The sequence below is a fragment of the Falco cherrug genome, chromosome 4 (genome assembly GCF_023634085.1).
Source record: "Falco cherrug isolate bFalChe1 chromosome 4, bFalChe1.pri, whole genome shotgun sequence".
Taxonomy (NCBI): Eukaryota; Metazoa; Chordata; class Aves; order Falconiformes; family Falconidae; genus Falco; species Falco cherrug.
The window spans coordinates 50,056,970-50,076,194 of record NC_073700.1 but is presented as its reverse complement, the minus strand read 5'-3'; the positions used below and the strand labels follow the sequence as shown (position 1 = coordinate 50,076,194).

At 43.8% G+C, this 19,225-nt stretch overlaps 2 protein-coding genes across 3 annotated transcripts; one reads left to right on the top strand and one right to left on the bottom strand.

Annotated features, from left to right (window-relative positions):
• Positions 1 to 1,241: 1,241 nt before the first annotated feature.
• On the top strand, positions 1,242 to 13,677 carry CHERP (calcium homeostasis endoplasmic reticulum protein). Of its 2 annotated transcripts, none has more exons than XM_055710252.1 (18): positions 1,242 to 1,381; positions 1,482 to 1,655; positions 2,212 to 2,393; positions 3,148 to 3,285; positions 3,516 to 3,667; positions 4,036 to 4,147; positions 4,500 to 4,589; positions 5,222 to 5,459; positions 5,784 to 5,962; positions 6,368 to 6,764; positions 8,168 to 8,406; positions 9,239 to 9,372; positions 9,666 to 9,752; positions 10,056 to 10,205; positions 10,331 to 10,447; positions 10,931 to 11,025; positions 11,576 to 11,761; positions 12,978 to 13,677. In XM_055710252.1, the coding sequence occupies exons 1-18, from the start codon at positions 1,357 to 1,359 to the stop codon at positions 12,980 to 12,982; spliced, it is 2,700 nt and encodes an 899-aa protein (XP_055566227.1). In that variant the 5' UTR covers positions 1,242 to 1,356; the 3' UTR covers positions 12,983 to 13,677. The 2 variants fall into 2 exon arrangements, with proteins under 2 accessions (XP_055566227.1, XP_055566226.1); XM_055710251.1 differs by having other exon boundaries at positions 12,564 to 13,677.
• C4H19orf44 (chromosome 4 C19orf44 homolog) lies at positions 13,624 to 19,102 on the bottom strand. The gene is made up of 8 exons (XM_055710253.1): positions 18,973 to 19,102; positions 18,114 to 18,740; positions 17,497 to 17,854; positions 16,849 to 16,925; positions 16,008 to 16,482; positions 15,050 to 15,145; positions 14,761 to 14,927; positions 13,624 to 14,330 (listed from the first exon to the last, which is right to left on the bottom strand). The coding sequence occupies exons 1-8, from the start codon at positions 19,018 to 19,020 to the stop codon at positions 14,244 to 14,246; spliced, it is 1,935 nt and encodes a 644-aa protein (XP_055566228.1). The 5' UTR covers positions 19,021 to 19,102; the 3' UTR covers positions 13,624 to 14,243.
• Between the last annotated feature and the right edge of the window lie 123 nt (positions 19,103 to 19,225).

Sequence of the window (19,225 nt, the reverse complement as noted above, 5' to 3'; positions counted from 1 at the left end):
AGCCTTTGTTATTTGGATACATGGAAGCATCCATCTTTCTGAGGTTTTATATCCTGTAGATAATATAGTGGGGTCTTCATGGTTTGTCTTGTTAAGAATAAAAAGTTATGCCTTTTTGTGAGGCTGTCTGTGAGTTACCTGTGTGAGTGGAAATCCTGTGAATTGTAATTTAATGCTTGAAATTTAAGATGGTGATTACAGCTCCAGGTGAGCCTTAGGATATTCGGTTTGCTTTTGGCCTCATGATTCCCAGATAATCACTTCCACTTGTAGATTCAGTTTTCCTAAAATATTAAAAGACCTCAAAATTGTTTGAGCCCTGCTTTGAGTTTTGATGTCTAGTTCTCATATAAATGGTCTTGAAGCGTGGTGGGGTTTTTTGAGGTTTTTTGAATCGTGTAAGTAGGAATTAAGCGATTTCAGCCATGCCTTGTAGCTCAAGTTGGATGTGAACATGACCAGATCAGTGCCTCGCTTTTGAAGGAATGCTTTCCTGAATCCAGAAGGTATATGAATGTGCTGTATTTTTAATCTCACTTTGAAAAATAATGGAGGATCAGGTGAGTTAAGAACCAGAAATTATTTGGATGTTATTGTTTTAACTGCATGAAGAAATAAGTCACTGAAAGAAAGCAAGTGCTTAAATAATGGCCCTGTGTAGCATCTGCACTTTCCCTAAGTTTTTAGGTTCAGCTCACTCTCTACTGAGCTTCCTGCACATCCATGTACCTTTTCTTGTTATGCCAATGGTCTGCATAGCTTAAGTGCTGCTGCGATGGATCGTCCTCCAAAATGGAACATGTTAAATAACATTCTTTCCTTTAAATCTCCAACAACTGAACTGCAGCTTGGACGTGGTGGTGGAAAAGTTGAGGAATCAAGTGCTTCTCGAAGTGAGGCTCTGCAGGTATTTCGTGAGCTGAGCAGGGGAGCTTCTGAACAGGACCTGCTTCTCCCTCAGAGGCCGGCGAGTGGCCGCGGCGGGTGGGCGACTGGGGAGCCGCAGTGGCCCTGAGTGGCCTGAGGCCCTGCCCCGCGGGCCTGTACACGGCCGGGCCTTGGCCTGTGCCTGCCCGCGGGCTCGCTGCGGGTCCCGGGGCCTCCGCTCAGTGCATCCCCCCTCAAGGCCTCCCCCTTAGGGTGCCCCCTGCCTCCCAGGACGCCTCGTCCCGCCAGCCGCGCGCGGGAAGGGGCGGGCGGAAGTGGTGGAGGAACCGCCGCACATGCCGCGTCGCGCGCGCCGTCTCCATAGCGCCGGGGCCGTAAAGCGCGGCTGCGCGTGCCGCTTGGCGTCTCACGGCACTTCCGGCCGGTGCGGCCTAGCGGCGGCGGTGGCGGCCCCGTTGTCTCGCAGCCATGGAGATGCCGCTGCCGCCCGATGGTGAGTGCGGGCCGGGCCGGGCGGGGAGAGCAGGGAACCGGGGGGGGGGGGGGCGGGGATGCGCGAGCTGGCGGGGGCTGATGGCGCTGCCTCCACACAGACCAGGAGCTGCGGAATGTCATCGACAAGCTGGCGCAGTTCGTGGCGCGGAACGGGCCCGAGTTCGAGAAGATGACGATGGAGAAGCAGAAGGAGAACCCTAAATTCTCCTTCCTCTTCGGGGGTGACTTCTACGGCTACTACAAGTACAAGCTGGCCCTGGAGCAGCAGCAGCGTGAGTGGGGCCCACGGCTGGCGCCGGGCCGGCGGCTCGGGGCTGTGACCGGGCCGCAGCGGGCCCCGCTCCCCTCCCCCGCGGTCCCGGGTCCCGGCCCCCGCTCGGCGCCGGCTGGCGGAGCCACTTTTGTCCCTCCTGGCCACGCTCTGACCTGCCCGGGCTGGGTCGCAGCCTCGTCCTGCTCTCTGAGCCCTGGGAGATGGCGGAGCCCAGCCCGCGGCTCTGGCCGCCCCCCAGTTGCGCGTCGGGGGGCGGGTACCGGCAGCGCGGTGGGACGCAGCTGGACACTGGAAGGGCCCACGGGAGCGGGGTGGGCCGGTGCAGCAGCTCCGGGGCTGGGCTGGTGCTGGGGTCGTTCCTCTTGGAGTGCGTAAAGAGTTGCAGACGCTCCCCTTTTATGCCATCCACCCTCGACTGCGTGATGCTCATTTTGTGTTAAGCAATTCCATAAAGAGCGAGGGTCAGTTTGGGACCCAGCATGGTTTTCGTGTGTGGGCTGGCGGTTGCAGGTTTCTCTGTGAGGCTTACTTTAAAAGTTTATTTTGTCCGACAGTGTTGTGCAAGCAAAGTCAAGATATCGAGGCTACCACACAGATCCAGCCGCTGCCACAACCATCTCTCCCACCGGCAGCACCTATCCCAGCCCCTCAGGGCACTCCTTCTGTGGAGGAACTTATCCAGCAGAGTCAGTGGAACCTGCAGCAGCAGGAGCAGCATCTCCTTGCTATGAGACAGGTTGGTTTAAGATAAGTGCTCACGTAGTTTATCCTCACCTGCCAGTGGCTATAGAAATTAGGAGTGAAGAGGGAGAGGAATGTTTCCTTCTGACTAGCAGTGGTGTTGTGTGTTGGCGAGGAGAGGGACTATTGCTTTGCTTATTTTTGTTCTGTGACAGCTGCTGTCATCTCCTTAGAACGGATGTATCTGATGTGCTAGCAGGATTGGTCTTTGATTAAAATGGTTTATTTACTACATGGAAAACCTTGGTCATTTGCAGAGTGGAATAAATTGTGACTGCTTCAATGCTGCAGGTTGCTGGGAACTGCAAGACATTCTAGCTTGTACTACTTTTAAGGTGGATTCTGATTAGGGGTGGAAGGGAACTGCGTGCTTTGAACTACTTTTTGCAGGCAGTGTTTTGCTGTTACTACTGGGAACCAAACTGAAGAGTTCCTGGAGGAAAGCAGTATGCCTAGATTATGTTCTATACGTTTAGGAGCTTCCTGCAATTTTTTTTCTTCCAGTGATGGGGTGGTATTAGAGGTGGAAGTGGACTGGACTTTTCCTGAAGAATGAGAAAAGTCTTTTCTTCTCAAAAACAAACAACTGAAACATTTGTGTGTGGTCACAATGCTTGTCAAAGGTCTTGGTCTTTGAGATACCTGCTTATGGCAAAGAGGATGGGGATATGGCAGCTAGTTCTTTAAAAGAATATTGAATGCAATATAATTCTTCCTTTTTTTTTTTTTCCCCCTTCTGTTTATTTCAGGAACAAGTCACATCAGCAGTAGCCCTTGCAATTGAGCAACAAATGCAAAAAGTTTTGGAGGAAACCCAGTTAGATATGAATGAATTTGACAACTTGTTGCAACCGATAATTGACACTTGTACAAAAGATGCAATTTCAGTGAGTGATCTAAATCTGAACAGTTTTTTTGTGGTATTGTGGATTAAGTACAGGTTGAATTTTGAGAATGTTTGTATAGTAAATAGCAGCTTTATTGTTCTGTTGTATAGTAAATGAGATAGCTGTTACCTGAAAACTTCCCTTCTTGCAGTTATTTCAGAGCACTAGGAAGTCCATGTGGTGTGAACACGTTAGATTAACATCACATATTTCAAATTTGCTTTTCTAAGGCTGGCAAGAACTGGATGTTTAGTAATGCAAAATCTCCTGCACACTGTGAGCTCATGGCTGGGCACCTGCGAAATCGTATTACGGCAGAAGGAGCTCATTTTGAGCTTCGGTTACACCTGATCTACTTAATCAATGACGTATTGCATCACTGGTAAGAACTATGCTTTTTGATTTTGAGGTTTTGATTAATTTGGTGAAGTCTCTTTCCACTAGATACGTTGTTAGCTTGAGTAGTCATTTTTTATTTTTAATGCCTTAATTATTTTTAACAGCGGTCTTTTAAGATGTCCATAGCTGGCACAAACATCTAGTGCGTTAATAATAAAATTCAGCTTTTACCTACTTTGTGTATTCTTCCTGGAGACAAGATTTTGCAATAAAAATGTAAAGGAGAGAACTCTCTATTTTGTGAATCCTCTACCTTCAGTATAGCAGAAGTTCAGATGAATTGCATATTACAGTGCTCTTAGTGTTATATTAAAAGGCCGTAACTCTTCTCTTCCCATTCCTTTCTTGAAGCCAGCGGAAGCAAGCACGGGATCTTCTGGCTGCTTTACAGAAGGTGGTTGTGCCTATTTATTGTACCAGTTTTCTAGCAGTGGAGGAGGATAAACAACAGAAAATTGCCAGAGTGAGTATCTGGTTTTGATTTAACTGTTAGGCTTTGCTTCGTTAGGTTAGTGCTAGGCAAATTTGCAAATAGGGGGATGGAAGATGACCACTGAGATTTTTCTAGTCTGATTGTCTTAATGAAGTCTGTTACAGGATGTGCTTTAATTCATGCTTAAACTAGTAGTTAAAAGTACCTAGACTTTATTTGCAAGTTATCGTAATGATGAATGCATCTGAATCTTCAGTGGTTCAAAGTCAAGTGCTGAAATTTTATGTCTATTTGACAAAGCTGGAGAATGAAAATGCTATGCCTCAATTTTTCTTTTATTGTTCATAATTTCTAAAAACTTTTCCCTCTTGAATTTATGCAGCTTCTTCAACTATGGGAAAAGAATGGGTACTTTGATGAGTCGATTATTCAACAGTTACAGAGCCCGGCTCTTGGACTTGGCCAGTACCAGGTTAGCCACAAATGAAAAGTAACATTTTTCTTATTTATGTAAGTATTTTAAAAACTAGTTTAGGATTTTTTTTTCCTTTTTTGAAAGGTAAATATTAATTCCCCCACCCTCCCCTCTTGAAGTTGTTCACAAGGGATTATGAAGATAATGTAAAACATAACCTTGTTATTTCAAATATTTAATAATCTGCCTGCTGATATGATCATGGAAAGTATTTGCATTTCTAACTGCGACAGTCATGTACATATTTGGCAGTGTGTTCTCTTTTTATGGAAATGAGTGTTTGGTAGAAAGGAAATTAAAGAAACTGTAGCTTTAAATTGGATACACTAAGCATAAAAATTGTTGTGGCAGCAAGAACTATTCATTTTTAGCATTAATAATGAATGCTGTTGATTTTAGCTGTATTTGAAAGCTAGGCATTAATATAGATGGTGGATACCTGCAGCCTGCAGAAAATATTTTGGAAATCTTCACGGAGCTTCATAGTGTGGCATAGTTCTTCTGCCAGCAGGTTATCCTGCATTCTTACGTATTTCTTGGGAGAGGGGATGGAGAGCAATACTATAAATAGAATAACTGTTTTAGGTACAGTGTTAACTTGTTCTTCTGAATTTATCTCATTTTATCAGGCAAATTTGATCACTGAATACGCAACGGTAGTACAACCTGTACAAGTAGCTTTCCAACAGCAGATACAGAACCTGAAAACTCAACATGAGGAGTTTGTAAACAGTTTAACGCAGCAGCAACAGCAGCAGCAAATACAAATACCGCCACTAGAGAACGAGGTGAAATCAACACCCCCACCTCAAGCCCCCACAGCAGCACCAGCCTCGGCTCCGCCATCTGCTCCAGTTACACAAGCAGGTACAAACCTCTTCTGGGGACCTGTGCACAAATCAGTAGGTGGCAACACTGAGTTTTTGCTCCTTTTTTAGTAGCGAGGTACAGTGCTCTTCTGGTTTGGTTCTGGCAAAAAGCCTGAAACTGGTTGGAGGCTTGCAGCTGGTACAGTCTGGTGCTTGAATATAGAAAGAACCAAAGAGACGAATGTTAAACGGATCACACATCCTCTCTCCTAGTAATATGTTACGCATCAATAAAATTTGGATGGAGCCTGTTGTAGGTGTGCTGCTGTTTCATTAACTACGTGTGACCTGGATGCTTATGATAGTCTCTGATTTGTTTCAGATGATGGTAAATCTCAGCTGCCTCTAGCTGGTTCTACAGAGTATGACACAACAGGGTCGGGAGTGCAGGATCCTGCCTCTGGTGGACCACGCGGCCCTGGATCTCATGATCAGATTCCTCCAAATAAACCACCCTGGTTTGACCAGCCTCACCCCGTTGCGCCATGGGGTCAACAGCAGGTAAGAAATGCAGTTCTGAAACGAGACATAGAGGGAGGTGGAGGTTCAGAATGGCTGTCTTGGTTGTGGAAGTGTGGTGAAAAGCTGTGAGTTTGAAATCCAGATTCAGTTGTCAAGCTTTCTCATTCTGAACCCAGCTAAAGGCAAAGTATAAATTGTATTTCAGTTTGTCAACCATCACGCTTTCCCTGTGAACAAGCAGAAGTATGGCTTGAGTACAGAGCTGTTTGGTTCAGTAACAGTCTTTCCCGTCTTTTCTCTGAAGCTGCAGTTCAGACCTTGTATACAGAAAGTTCTTTCACTTGTGCGTGTTGCCTACAGACTACATTTTAAAAGGTAGATTGCTTTTATTGCGTTCTTTATTTTTTGTTGCCTAATGACCAGGCTTCTTTTCTTCACTGCCAGGGACCACCTCATTGTCCTCCGTGGAATAACAACCATGAAGGAATGTGGAATGAACAGAGAGATCAAGGCTGGAACAATCAGCGAGAGACACCTTGGAACAACCAGCCCGATCCTTCTTGGAACAACCAGTTTGAAGCACCATGGAACAACCAGCATGAACAACCTCCATGGGGTGGGGGTCAAAGGGAACCTCCATTTCGAATGCAGCGGCCACCTCACTTCAGAGGCCCATTTCCTCCACATCAGCAACATCCCCAATTCAACCAGCCCCCGCATCCGCATAATTTCAACCGCTTTCCACCTCGCTTCATGCAGGATGATTTTCCACCTCGCCATCCCTTTGAAAGGCCTCCTTATCCTCATCGTTTTGATTACCCCCAGGGGGATTTTCCTCAAGGTAAAGTGTGTACCAGGCCAGGTTTTCTTACGTTGTGATCCTGATTGCCATTACAAAATTATTTAGTGTTTTGGGGTGACAGCTTGTTCTTGGTGAATTGTGTTCCTGAGAAATGTTGAGCTTGGGGGTTTGGGAAGCTACTGCCGACAACTCAGTAGGAAATACATGCAGAGTGGGATGCTTCCTTGCTTTTTGAGTTTTCCTTCCATAACAGATGGCAGAGAACCAGAAAATGTAATCCAAACTCAAGTCAGCATCTGTACAGGCACCCTTTTTGTGACTATTTCACTTTAAAAATAGTAAGCTCGAAGGTGAGAAGCAGCATTTGCTTGTGAATTCAATCCCCTGCATATCAGGCTGTAGATGAGGGCTCTTCATCTGTGCCCTCCCTAGGTGGAGAAAGCTAGAGGGAGACAGGCTGGAAGCGTTTGTTGTTCTGCATGTGTTCATCCATGCCCTTCTTCTCTTTATTTTTACTGAGAAGCTCTCTAATTATCTGTCTTAAAGTTGTGTGGCTTGGTAGCGTCTGGTGAAATGATCCTTGCCTCCAGTTCTCCCTTCTTGTTTGGTTTGCTCTCTGGCTGGACCACGGGGATGTCTGAGAGCAGTTGGTGCGCTGTTTGCCTGGCCTCTGTGGCTCCAGTTTGGCTGCGGGCCCCCTTGTGAAGCCTGGTATAGTTCTGCCCCAATGTAATTTCTATTTCACGTGGAGAAGTTTTCCTGGAAAAACTGTTGATTCTGCTGCAGAAAGTGTTCATTTTCAGTCTTGCATTTTTCTCTACATAGTGCAATGAGTTCAGCAGGGTATCCTGACGTTCATGGCAAATGGTTCGTCCATCAGTGCTTGGATGGATGTCATTCACTTCCTCTATTTAAACAGGATATTGTCTCTACCTCTTCTCAAAATGCCTCTTTAAACAAAGTATTTTCTTGTCACCTACTCATGTGAGTTAATGCCTGCCATGTTTCTTTCTTTATATGTGTTGATTTGACATAGAGACAGAACTAATGACAGGTCCTTGCAAAGCCACAACTCTATTTAAGTTTCAGAAACAGATCCCACCAGTAGCTGCCCCGCTGCATCTGGAACCTTTTGTTCTTGAGCATATCTTTCTTGTGGCACTTTTTGACCACCAGTACATCCCAGAGTGAGTGGTGGCTTAGGTTAAAGTATCCTTCTTTCTTGAGAGCAGTTGTTACGGCCAGAGGGGGAGATGCGCTGCAAGATATTAATGAATGTGGACCTGTAGCCAGCCTCTAGTTCTTCAGTTCCGTTGCTTTTCTGGATGTGCAAGGTCCTGGGTGCCAAGATTGTTTTTTTAGGATCAATGCACTAACTGAAGTACAACTCTGCCTTCTTTCTCTATAGCTAAATAAAATGTTTTAACCCTCCTACTCTGCAGAAATTGGACCTCCTCATCATCATCCTGGTCACAGATTGCCTCACCCTGGAATCAGCGAGCATCCTCCCTGGGGAGGGCCACAGCACCCTGATTTCGGGCCTCCCCCACATGGATTTAACGGGCAGCCTCCTCACATGCGGCGACAAGGCCCCCCTCACATGAACCATGATGATCCCAGTCTGGTGCCAAATGTTCCCTACTTTGATCTTCCGGCTGGACTGATGGCTCCACTTGTAAAAGTAAGTGCTTGCAGTGGGCCCTGGCTAGTAGGATTAAAAGATGAAGATCCTTTGGTCAATATTAGGGACAGTTTAAGATGACATACATAATATCAAATCCTTCCATCCAGCAAACGTTAGCCAAAGTTGTGGGGTATGCAAGGGCAGGAGCCAGGTGAGAAGGTAGTGAAAATGGGCATGCTTTCAAGTGCTGTGTGCTAGTGAAAGCTGGTTGAGCTCATCTGTGTGAAAGGCTTGATTTACCCTTTAAAATTTTACCTCTGTTTGTAGAGAATAGAAATCTCCTGTGATTTTTTTTGATGGCCAGAGGGACCTTGCAGTTCTGATGTGGCCACTGTATGCTGCTTTTTGGTGTTCACAGTTCTTTCTTATAAAGACATTTGCGACACTAATGTTATATATATGAACAAAGAACAACAGAGAACAAGAAATGTTATCTGTATTAGCATACATAAGTTTATGCATTCTGTGTTTGAGGTGAACAAATAGGTCTCTTCCATCTCTAACTTTGTGTTACTTTCAGCACACACCAGCTTTTGCCAGGCTTCCATCCTGCCACCATTATCACAAAGGTGGATACATGAGATCCACATTTTATCTGCCTGGCAATCCAGTTAATGCTGCAACCTGTGTATCCTGGTTTTTTCTCATAGACTCAAAATGGTAGTGATAGCACAAGAAAGCATTGGGTCATCGCAGAATCCTTATTTCTGGACCATTTTTTATCCAGTAGTGAAATGTGAGGTCCCTACGCAGTTGAATCTATATTTATCTCTTCAGGTAGCCACCCTATGACACATGACATGAATGTAATTTGTTTTGTTTCCGGCAGCTTGAAGATCATGAATATAAACCTTTAGATCCTAAAGATATACGTCTTCCACCTCCAATGCCCCCCAGTGAGAGACTACTGGCTGCGGTTGAGGCATTTTATAGTCCACCATCTCATGACAGGCCTAGAAACAGGTAAGAGTAGGTGTAGTTAACAATATGGTAAGGAAAATGCCCTAAGAAGCTGTCTCAAACCACAACGTGCCTCTCTCTTCCTTAGCCTGTGTCTTGGTTCTTTTAATGCTGAAATGAGTGTTCTTGTTGTATTGTGAACTGCATGCACTGTTTGGTCTTACACTGAAATTTGCGAGACTTTTTTGCCCAGGCCCTTTGTTCCCTGCAAAAGTCTAGCAGAAAACCTGAACGCCTCCATTGATGAAAGCAGAATTTTACAGATGTCGGTTCTGTGTGTGGTTGATTTATTGCAGTGAAGGCTGGGAGCAGAATGGACTGTACGAATTCTTCAGAGCTAAAATGAGAGCGAGGCGGAGGAAAGGTCAGGAGAAGAGAAATAGGTGAGAGATCCTGTCTGCTCCCTTCTGGTGCATGCTGTTGGCTTGGAAGGTGCTAAGGGAATACCTTGGGCTAAATGCAGAGGGAAATTCTGTTCAGCAACATGCTGATGGAATAACAGAGTTTCAGCTTGCTGGAGTTTTTCTGATCTGCGGAAAATAGTTTTTGCCACACTCAAGTTTTCACTGGATTGTCTGCAGAAATACAGTGCCTGCATGTAATTTGAACTTGATCAGAAGTATATTTGTGTGTTGCATGCTTCTCCCAGGAGTTTCACTGGAGTTTCTCTGTTTTCATCTGTGCAGTGGGCCTTCTCGGTCTCGCAGTCGGTCTAAAAGCCGAGGTCGCTCATCCTCACGGTCTAATTCACGATCTTCAAAATCATCTGGCTCCTACTCGAGGTCACGATCTCGCTCTTGCTCTCGTTCACGATCCTATTCACGGTCTCAGTCCAGGTAGAGTGCAATGGGCTGAATCTCGGGAGCTGGGGGAGTGGAATAAAAGCAACCCTCAACAATGAGCTGAGCAAGGAACCGTGGCTGCTGCTCTGGTAACTTGTGCCTCTGATCTCCCTTTCCAGAAGCCGGAGCAGGTCCCGCTCTTCTCACAGCCGCTCGCGATCACGGTCACGATCAAGATCGAAGTCATACTCCCCAGGAAGGCGGCGCCGGTCCCGGTCTCGCAGCCCCACTCCTCCGTAAGCTTTTCGTTGTTTGTGCCTCTTTTTACCTGGGTTGTTTGGAAAAGTACCAACAAGGGTGCTTTCTCCTGAGCTGGGTATCATGAGCATTTCAACAAATAGTAGAGGAGAAGACAGAAAGCAGATTTAAAAACAATGTATACACTATATGAGCTTAGAGAGAGAGTATTACTCTGTTGTGGTGGCGTTTTGTTATAACAAAACACTGCGTGACTGTGAAGGCTTTGTATGCCTTCCTGGGAAGCAGGAGGAATCCTCCAAGTACTCTGTTGGGAAGACCGTAGTGTTGGATTTCCCTTGTCCTGAGGAACAGGTAGGGTGTTTCTGGTGCCTTTATAACTCCTTAACCTATTATAAAAGAATAGCTTAGTAGAACGGATGGGATGATATGAGGTGTTGATGTTTAACAGCATTCAGATGACCTTGCTTTGTGTCAGAACAATATCACTTGTTCTTAATTTGTTCTTCTTATTTCCTTAGTTCTTCTGCTGGTTTGGGCTCCAGTTCTGGGCCTCCTATACCAGAATCAAGACTTGGAGAAGAAAACAAAGGCCATCAGATGCTAGTGAAAATGGGTAAGGTGATATTCTAGAGCCCTACGCAAGCCAGGAAACAAAATCAGGCACCAAACTCTTGGATACAGTTAATTAGTGCATGTTTGTAAGTGATTATCCATTGGTATTCCAAGGTCAGCGTAAGGCTATTCAGAGATAGAAGTATACAGAACACAGAGCTGTGGTGGCAAGTTACCTGTCTGGGAGGGGTATGGAAGACAAAGACACCAATTTGGCATCAAATAAAACTTGGATCAGATAGAACCAAGGTATTTAATCTCCCTGAGTGCAGAGCGGCAGGGTTGACTGGACAGACTGGGCTTGTGCTGTCTTTCCCCTTGCCCTCTTAGAAGTTTTCAGGGATAGTGCTGATTGTCAGCTCCCTGAATCTGCCTGTTGACACTTGTGACGTAAATGGGACAGTTCATATGTTGTTTCGGGCTGGCTGTTACCGTCCTGCAGTGTCAAACTGACACTTTTTTTGGTTGTTTACAAAATGTGTTTGTTTGTCTTCAGAATTCTTGTAATAAAAAAATAGTTCTAGGACTGCAGTGTTGTGTCCTTCCTGCAGGATGGAGTGGATCTGGTGGACTGGGAGCCAAGGAACAAGGAATTCAGGATCCAATTAAAGGAGGGGATATCAGAGACAAATGGGATCAATATAAAGGAGTGGGAGTTGCATTAGATGACCCTTATGAAAACTACCGAAGAAATAAAAGTTACTCATTTATTGCACGCATGAAGGCCAGAGATGAATGTAAGTGAATATTTCTAATCAATTTTAGCAACTGTGCAGCCTTGATAGCTATTTTGTGCTATTTACTGTAGACTGTAAACCCAAATCAAGAGACTAATAACTCAATTCTTTCTAATGTAATGGGCGTGGTAAAACAACAGGTAAGTAGGCATATACTCTGATTAACCCAGCACGTTTTCCTTTTTACGAGTTGTGTTGTATCCTAATTTCTGAAACATTAATTAATTAGCCTGTTCTGTGTAAGCCACTTCCTGGCTGCACTACCAAGAGCCTTGCATGTTTGAACATTGCCCTTCAAAACGCAAGAGGATCACAAAGGCAGTGGAGGGAGCTGTGCCACAGGAGGGATGACAGTTGCCAAAGCAGGAAGCTCTTTGTGTTTGAAATTAAGTTAGACCACGCTCACTGTCTGGCCCTGCCCAGCTCTGTTTCCTACAATTAGCACCATGTTCTGCCAAAGCTAGAAATGGTAATAAATTCACTGTAATGCAGGAAGGGTTCAGGAACAGTCAGGCTGCTTCTTCAGAGATTAAGGCAGTAACCCAAGTGATGGACTTTAGCAGAGAGTCTGTGTTACATAGAACAACACTTGTCAATGACTAAAAGAAAAAAAAATTGGCAAGCTAAATGAAGTCACTTCTGCCTACAGCTGCAGTAGATCTGTGTAATCAAATGGGTTCAAATAAAGCCCAAAAGGAAAGAAATTCCTTATCAATAGAGCCCTCATTCCATGAAATGTTTCAGTTTCAGACAGCTTAGGTAACTGCAGAATGTGTAAGAACTCTTTTCCCTATTGTTTCAGTGAAGCGTGAAACGCAAGACCCTCCACCACCCGAATAAGACTCTCAGAAGAAAGATGTCTTGCATCTTCTACAAAACATTAAACTTGTATAAATCCGGATTAAAGTCTGGAGGAAGTGACAAATGACTTACTTTTAAAACTATGGTGAAAAATGGAAAGCTATGACATGTACTCAACACTTGTTTAGTGTTTAAAAAAGGCCAGTCATTACTATGACATGTCTAGCACATTTAAGAATTTCCATTTATTTTGCAAAATTTTCTAATAAGTTACCCATTTTATACTAGAATTAAACCCCAGTCAAGCTATACCTGGTGCAGGATCGTGATTAATTCATTCCTGTGGAATACAGACATTATCTGATGTGGTTATATGTTCTCTAGTTCCATAATGTATGTTTATTTCTCTCAAAAGGTTAATTCTATTTGAAGTGGAGGGGTGCTGCCTTGGGATCAAGTCAGACTGATGCTGAGCAGTGTATCCTAATGTCTAAATGGGGAATGAAGCATCTAGTTCCAGTACAGGTGACCTATGAGCACTGTGCAAGCTTGTTAGAACCTACCATACAACTTAACACCCCTACACACCAGCTGCTGCAGTCACAACTCTGGTCAGAACACAAGGGTTAACTGTTCTAGCTTTTCAAGCGCTCTAAGGGATGTTCAATGCTTTGTAATGGAAGACATTCTTTAAGCTTTTTATATTTTTGTATATACCCTTTAATAAAAGCTAATTAGTTCAATAGAAGAGAATCCATTTTCTCTGCTCTGCAAGTTTCTAATAATGAAGCGTTCTTGGAAACTTCCTTTAATTGAAATGAGAAAAATAAAAGAAACCTTTTGTAACTGTTTCCAGAGACCACCAGCTAAAGATGTTAGGCCCTTACACTGCACTTCCACTCCAGAGGTCTGCGTGGTGGTAACCTCTTCCAGAGTCATTTGTTTGTATAGCAGAAGCCCTCTTAAAACCATTCAATTAATATGGTGAAATATCAGTTTGTTCTAGATCTACTGTAGTTGTGGAACTGTAACTGTCTGTGAATCAGCATACAACACCTGTATGTTATAGACTTGTGAATTTTATTGTTTTGCCTTCCAATAAACACTTTTTTTTTTTATAAAAATAAAATGCTGGCTCATTTCAGAGTAAATGGATTCCCACATGTTGGCTCTAAGCCTTCCTTGTAGTGAATTTATTTTAACTCTGTGTGGTTTGGTAGTAATCTGACAAGGCTAATGATACATAAACTCTCTTTAAATATGGTGCTGAAGTCAGGCTATGCTATTTTTCTACTGTGATCGTATTCCTCGAGTACTGTAGTACAGACTTACTTCTACCATGATCACAGATGCGATTGCCGATCATGCTACTTACATGATATACATGATAAACATGCGTACTGTGATGACTTCCAGCACACTCTTTAGAGAGAAGTGGTTTTGGGTTTCTCTTTTGCTGAACACTGACATAGTCTGGCTGAAGGTTCCTGCCTCTCCCTGTATCATGTACAGTAGTAAAAAATTCAGTTATAGGAAAATAAATTATGTATGGTAAGATATGTAGCAGTTAGTACAAATCCTTCCAGTAGAGCGTTTCTAACTTTTTATCTGTGCAGTTTGGAAGGGTTTCTTGTGCCAACTTGAAATCCGTAAATGTAAATTTTACTTAAAATTCAAAGAGTCAAAGCAATTTTTCCTCCTGTGCTTTCCAAACTTCTTGACGCGCTTGCTCAATTGTTAGACGTGGGGATTTGTGATTCTTGATGTACTGCAAAGAAAAGTTAATATACAAATTTCTTTATTCTGTAGATAAATACTTTCTAGTATTGAATAAAAAATGAATCTTCATGTCAAGATACCTGCACTTTTCTATACCAGCAACAGAAACTGATACTTCTGTTGCAGCATTAGGAAGATCCTTGTTTGAGGACAGTTAAATGCTACAGCAGGAAGCTTATTCTTTCAGTACTATGGCTTCCAGTAAGATTTTAGTCTCTTTTTTCTTTTTTCTTTACTGTATAAACTCCTGATTTGTTGTTACTATGGGCAGAAGTATTACAGTATTCTACTATGAAATAATTTACTCACTGATAATATGAACTTTAATTAATAATATGCAAAGAAAATCAGTTTGCTGCAAATACTAGAAGCGTTTGGAAAAGGTTCTGTCTAGGCTGCTGCCTGGTCTATCTAAATACCTCTTTAGCTTCTGCCAGGGTATGGTAGTGGAACTTCTCGTTTTCTAATGACTCCACAAGGGACGAGTGAAGGCGGTGAATGTTCTCTACAAACTGCTGAGTCAACATCAAGTGCTGTTTCAACATGGAATTTAAAACAAGGACTGACGGGTTGTAGGCAGTCAAGGCTGTAAGAAATAGAGAATGTATATTTAGTGATAGATTGCAGTCAGATAGGAAGGGCTAAAAAATCCAAGCAGGAGTTAGATGCATAAAGTATAGTTAAACAATAAGAAATGTTTTTCAGTACCTTCTACTGCATCCATGCTGATGACGTGACTGGCAATAGGTACTGGATCAATGTAACTGTTTCCTACAGGTGGGTCAAGTACTGCAGAGGTGTCTGCTGCATATGGGATAAAATTAAAAAGAGTTACTGGGTCTGGGGGGTGGAAACGTTTAGTACTAGGACTGGATTCAGCTTCAGCACTCTCAGCACATCAGCTGTGGCAGAACCACTGTGGAGCCTAAGATGGAAATCTGTCAGCCAAAAAAATATTAAAGTAGTTCTTACGACCTCCACAGTTTCCTTACTCTTACTTTCACAACACACGCCATTGCAGAAGACGTTTTTTCTAACCCTAGACAGAGTAAAAATAAAGGCTCTTGTAATTGAAGGAAGCTACTGCTTTCAAGCACACCTGAGTTTCTATTTTTCTCCTCCTGGAGTGTGGCAAGAAGTAGCTCTTGGCACTTTTTCCTTTAAATAGAGCTAAGCAGGAAAGGAGCTACCCCTCACAAACAGTTAAAGGTCACAGCTGTCATCTATAAATGGGGCCTTAGTGCTTTCCCAAGAAGTATCATGCATAAAATAATTTCACAATGAGTAGTCACTTTAGTAACAACACAATAGTATTGTTTACAATAGCAAAGATAAAGCAAAAATGTTAAATTCCATTTGAGAATATTACTCAGGCTATTGCAAGCTCTGTCACTAATAATAGGTACTAGTTCATCTGTCCAGAGTTCCTGTTGGGGTTTTTTAGTGGAAAAAATCTCACCAGTTCCAAGTTCTTATTCTGTTGTCCAATCCCCGTCTTTTCTACAGATAGCAGATGACAGCGTTGAGCTTTAGAAAGTTTTTAATTTAATGTCAGCTCTGGGAAGCTAGTACTGAAACTAAGAACCTTATCAAGGCTGACAAAGCTAGCACATGAAATACAAAACTGTAGAAACTGCCTGAATAGGGCAGTGTCTCGTGAACTTACTCTTTGACCACCAGCAGTAGGTGAATGGAGGATCCACTGTCTGAACTGCAGTTTCTTTGACAGTTTTTCTCTGAACCTGGTCATGCCGCTCTCTGGTAAATGGAGCTGATAATGCTGAAGATCGGTGTTTTCCAGAATACATGCAGCTCTCAGAATGTTCCTCTGACGTTTCTGATACAGATTTCCTGCCTGTTGTAGACAGAGACCTTTCAAAGTCTTCAGAATATTCTGAATTAACAGTTTGCTCATCATGATCAAGATAATCCTCTTTGTGTTTAGGGACATCTGTAGAAACTCCACTTAAATGCTCTGAGATTTCAGCTTCAGTCACAGTCTTTTCAACATCCCCTTCAGAAGCATCATTCACACTGGTTCCTGCACTTGTCGTTTTACAAGAAGCTTGGTCCTTTTCCCCCAGAAATACATCTTTTTTTGGATTTCTGTTTGGTTTTTGAGTAATTTGAATGTCTGTCCCCTGTAAAACAAACAACAGTACGTTAGGAGCGTCAACAAAATGCAATCTAGAAAATGCCTCCATTATTCTTTATCTGTTCTGCTGCACGTCACCAAGAGTTAGCTACTACTTTATTAGGAAATAAAAATGTTGCTCTCCTGTGACACTTTGCAAAATGTGCAGTGCTGTTACATTTACTTAAGAAATACAGGCACGAAACCCCACAATTTGGTCACATTTCAGTAGACTCTAAAATCCTGATCTAACCCCTACAGCTAATGAAACATCCACCTCAAACCACCTCTGAGTCGAAACATTTATTTTAGAATATCCACTCTCTACCAAAGGCAGAATGGAAATAGGTGCTAGCAGGGCATTTCTACTTACTTTCTGCTCTATTTCTGCTGCCTCATTGGTGATATTTGGTGCCAAATCATCAAGGCTCAGGATATTCAGTCTGAAATCTGCAATCAAATGACATGTCTTCATGAGAATTTGCATGACAATGACAGTACACTTTCCCTTAAGTGAGTAAAGTGGGGGAAAATAAGTCTGTACTATATTCCTAAAGTGTAATACTAAAAAGTAACAGCAGTCAATCACTCCAAATCTTTCACTAAGCTGCAGCTCTTTCTAACATTTCCTCCTTAGCCTGTTGGTGGATCTACTAGCCCAAGCTCAAGAGATTCTTGCTGCCCCTGACTGCCACTTGTTCTCGCTCAGACCCATTAGAACATTGTCCCATTGACATATGAAAACTATTGTAAAAGTTGTAATTGTTTTGACATTATAAAAGCCAGGGAAGCATCATTAAACTGAACCCATTAAATCAAAAGCCAAGAAAAATGCAAATACATTACACCAGATAAAATAAACAGATCAACAGAATTCCTTTGATAATGCCTTGGTTTATCTAAAATTACACCACTGAATCCTTTCAAAATGAGCATTTGCCCATGTTTGTTAGTAAATTTATCAGTAAATTATTAGTACAATTCACGCCAAGTCTGCTGAGACATTATTTAGAAAACTTACTGTTTGAGCTGCTGCTAGTTGAGTCTTCTGCATCAGCTGCTTCTGAAAATAATTCGTCTAATGATTTAATTTCACTTCTGTCACTTTCAAGTGACATTTGGCTTTGCTTGGTGTTGCCTGTTCTAGGCAGAGTCATCTTTACAGTATTGTCTTTCATGGAAGAAGATGGCAACTGAGATCTCACGTTATGTTGTACTGGCAGGTTTCTGCTGTCTGATGAAGGTGTTGCTGAATTAACTCTACTGAAAACATTTTTCTCTGAATCTGTGCTGTCAAAACAAGGTGCTTTAGATACCTCTGTCAGTGAAATTTTCTTATGAGATGGAGGAGGCATTCTTGATGAAACTGGAGTCTTACTCTTTCAAAGAACATGAAAGAGAGATTCGTGTGTTACTTCATTTGTTATGTGTAGATCATTAAAAAAGAAAACAAATTATAATGGCTGAAAAAGAGTAATTTTAAAATGTGAATTGAAGCTAAACCGTATCATAAGCAAGCCACAAATGCAAAATTAGAATTAGTTTCTGGTGTTACCTACAGAAAAAGCAACCTACCAATGAAAATAATTTCATAAAAGCATAAATAAAAATATGTAATCAAATGAAGTCTGTATTTACCTTTTCACTCCACTTAGAATCATTCACAACAACCCTCTGATTCTTGTTTCCACTGGAAACCTCCATCAAGTCTCTCATTTCCTCTTCATCACTGTCCAAATCAAGCTGTTGTTTAAGTATAACATTCTTTTTAGGGCTTCGGATGCTTTCTTTTTCCTTTGAACAGGCATTACTGGGGGTCATATTTCCACTGGCAGTAGCATAATTCTTCAGATATTTCTTGCCCCTTGCACTGTGTTCATGACTGGACGCAGATGAGAGGGGCTCTTTATTCAAAGCCTTCTGGCCCAAGCTGGTGTTCTGCAACTCCATCTGCTTTCTTCGATTCATGATTTTGCTCTCTAGTTGCGCCACTTTCCTCAGAGCTGAGCTCGACCGTGCATGGGAAGTGCTAACCGGAGTGCGCTTTACTATGTGTCTGTTCGCTGCCTGCACAGCACTTCCCAGCGTCTGGCACCACTGGCTGCTATGTAGGTTTTGGTTGCGCACCTTTAGGAACCTGCTGTGGCAGATCGGAGCTCTTCCAGTTCTCCCCAGCTCCTTGTCAACTACAGAGAGGTCACTACAGGAGTGAGGGAGGGCGCTGTGCCCGGCTGTGATTCTCCTGCGGGGAGCATCGCTGTGGCCCTGCCGAGTAGAGGATGCAAAGAGCCCTCAAAAGGCAGAGGCAAGCGGCCCGGTTCAGCCCCCAGTTCCCCGGACCGAGAAGACACTCCCGCTCCCCACGGCCCTGCTCTCGTCCCAGCCTCTGCCGGGCCACCCCCTCCCACCCGGCAGTGCACGCCCTCCCTCCCGTGGCTGCCCGAAGGCGGCTGGCGCTGGGGCAGGGCGGGGGCCGGGACGAGAGCCGGCGCCTCACCTGCCCTCCGCCCGCGGGCGCTCTCTGCGCCCAAGCGATCGCGGCCATCCCGGACGGACCGTTCTGAGGCGGCCGCGACAGGGGCTCCTCCACAGCGGTCGGCGCCAGACCGTATCTCGGAAACCGCCACTCCCCAACAAACCGGCCCCTCATTGGCTCCGCGCAGAGCCGCCCTCCCGCCTCGCGCTCCTGCGACCTTTGGGCGTAGCGAATCTTCCAAAGCGCCGACTACAAGCCCCAGCGTGCATTTCAC

What these genes read in the sequence shown, in the direction of transcription:
- CHERP (XM_055710251.1), top strand. Translation starts at nt 1,357, where the DNA reads ATGGAGATGCCGCTGCCGCCCGATG. An exon ending in GGCCCTGGAGCAGCAGCAGC is followed by an intron (nt 1,656 to 2,211) that starts GTGAGTGGGGCC and finishes TTTGTCCGACAG; the next exon opens with TGTTGTGCAAGCAAAGTCAA. An exon ending in AACAACAGAAAATTGCCAGA is followed by an intron (nt 4,148 to 4,499) that starts GTGAGTATCTGG and finishes GAATTTATGCAG; the next exon opens with CTTCTTCAACTATGGGAAAA.
- C4H19orf44 (XM_055710253.1), bottom strand. Translation starts at nt 19,020, where the DNA reads ATGGCCGCGATCGCTTGGGCGCAGAGAGCGCCCGCGGGCGGAGGGCAG. An exon ending in AACTAGCAGCAGCTCAAACA is followed by an intron (nt 16,926 to 17,496) that starts GTAAGTTTTCTA and finishes ATTTGATTGCAG; the next exon opens with ATTTCAGACTGAATATCCTG. An exon ending in CAGCAGAAATAGAGCAGAAA is followed by an intron (nt 16,483 to 16,848) that starts GTAAGTAGAAAT and finishes TTTGTTTTACAG; the next exon opens with GGGACAGACATTCAAATTAC.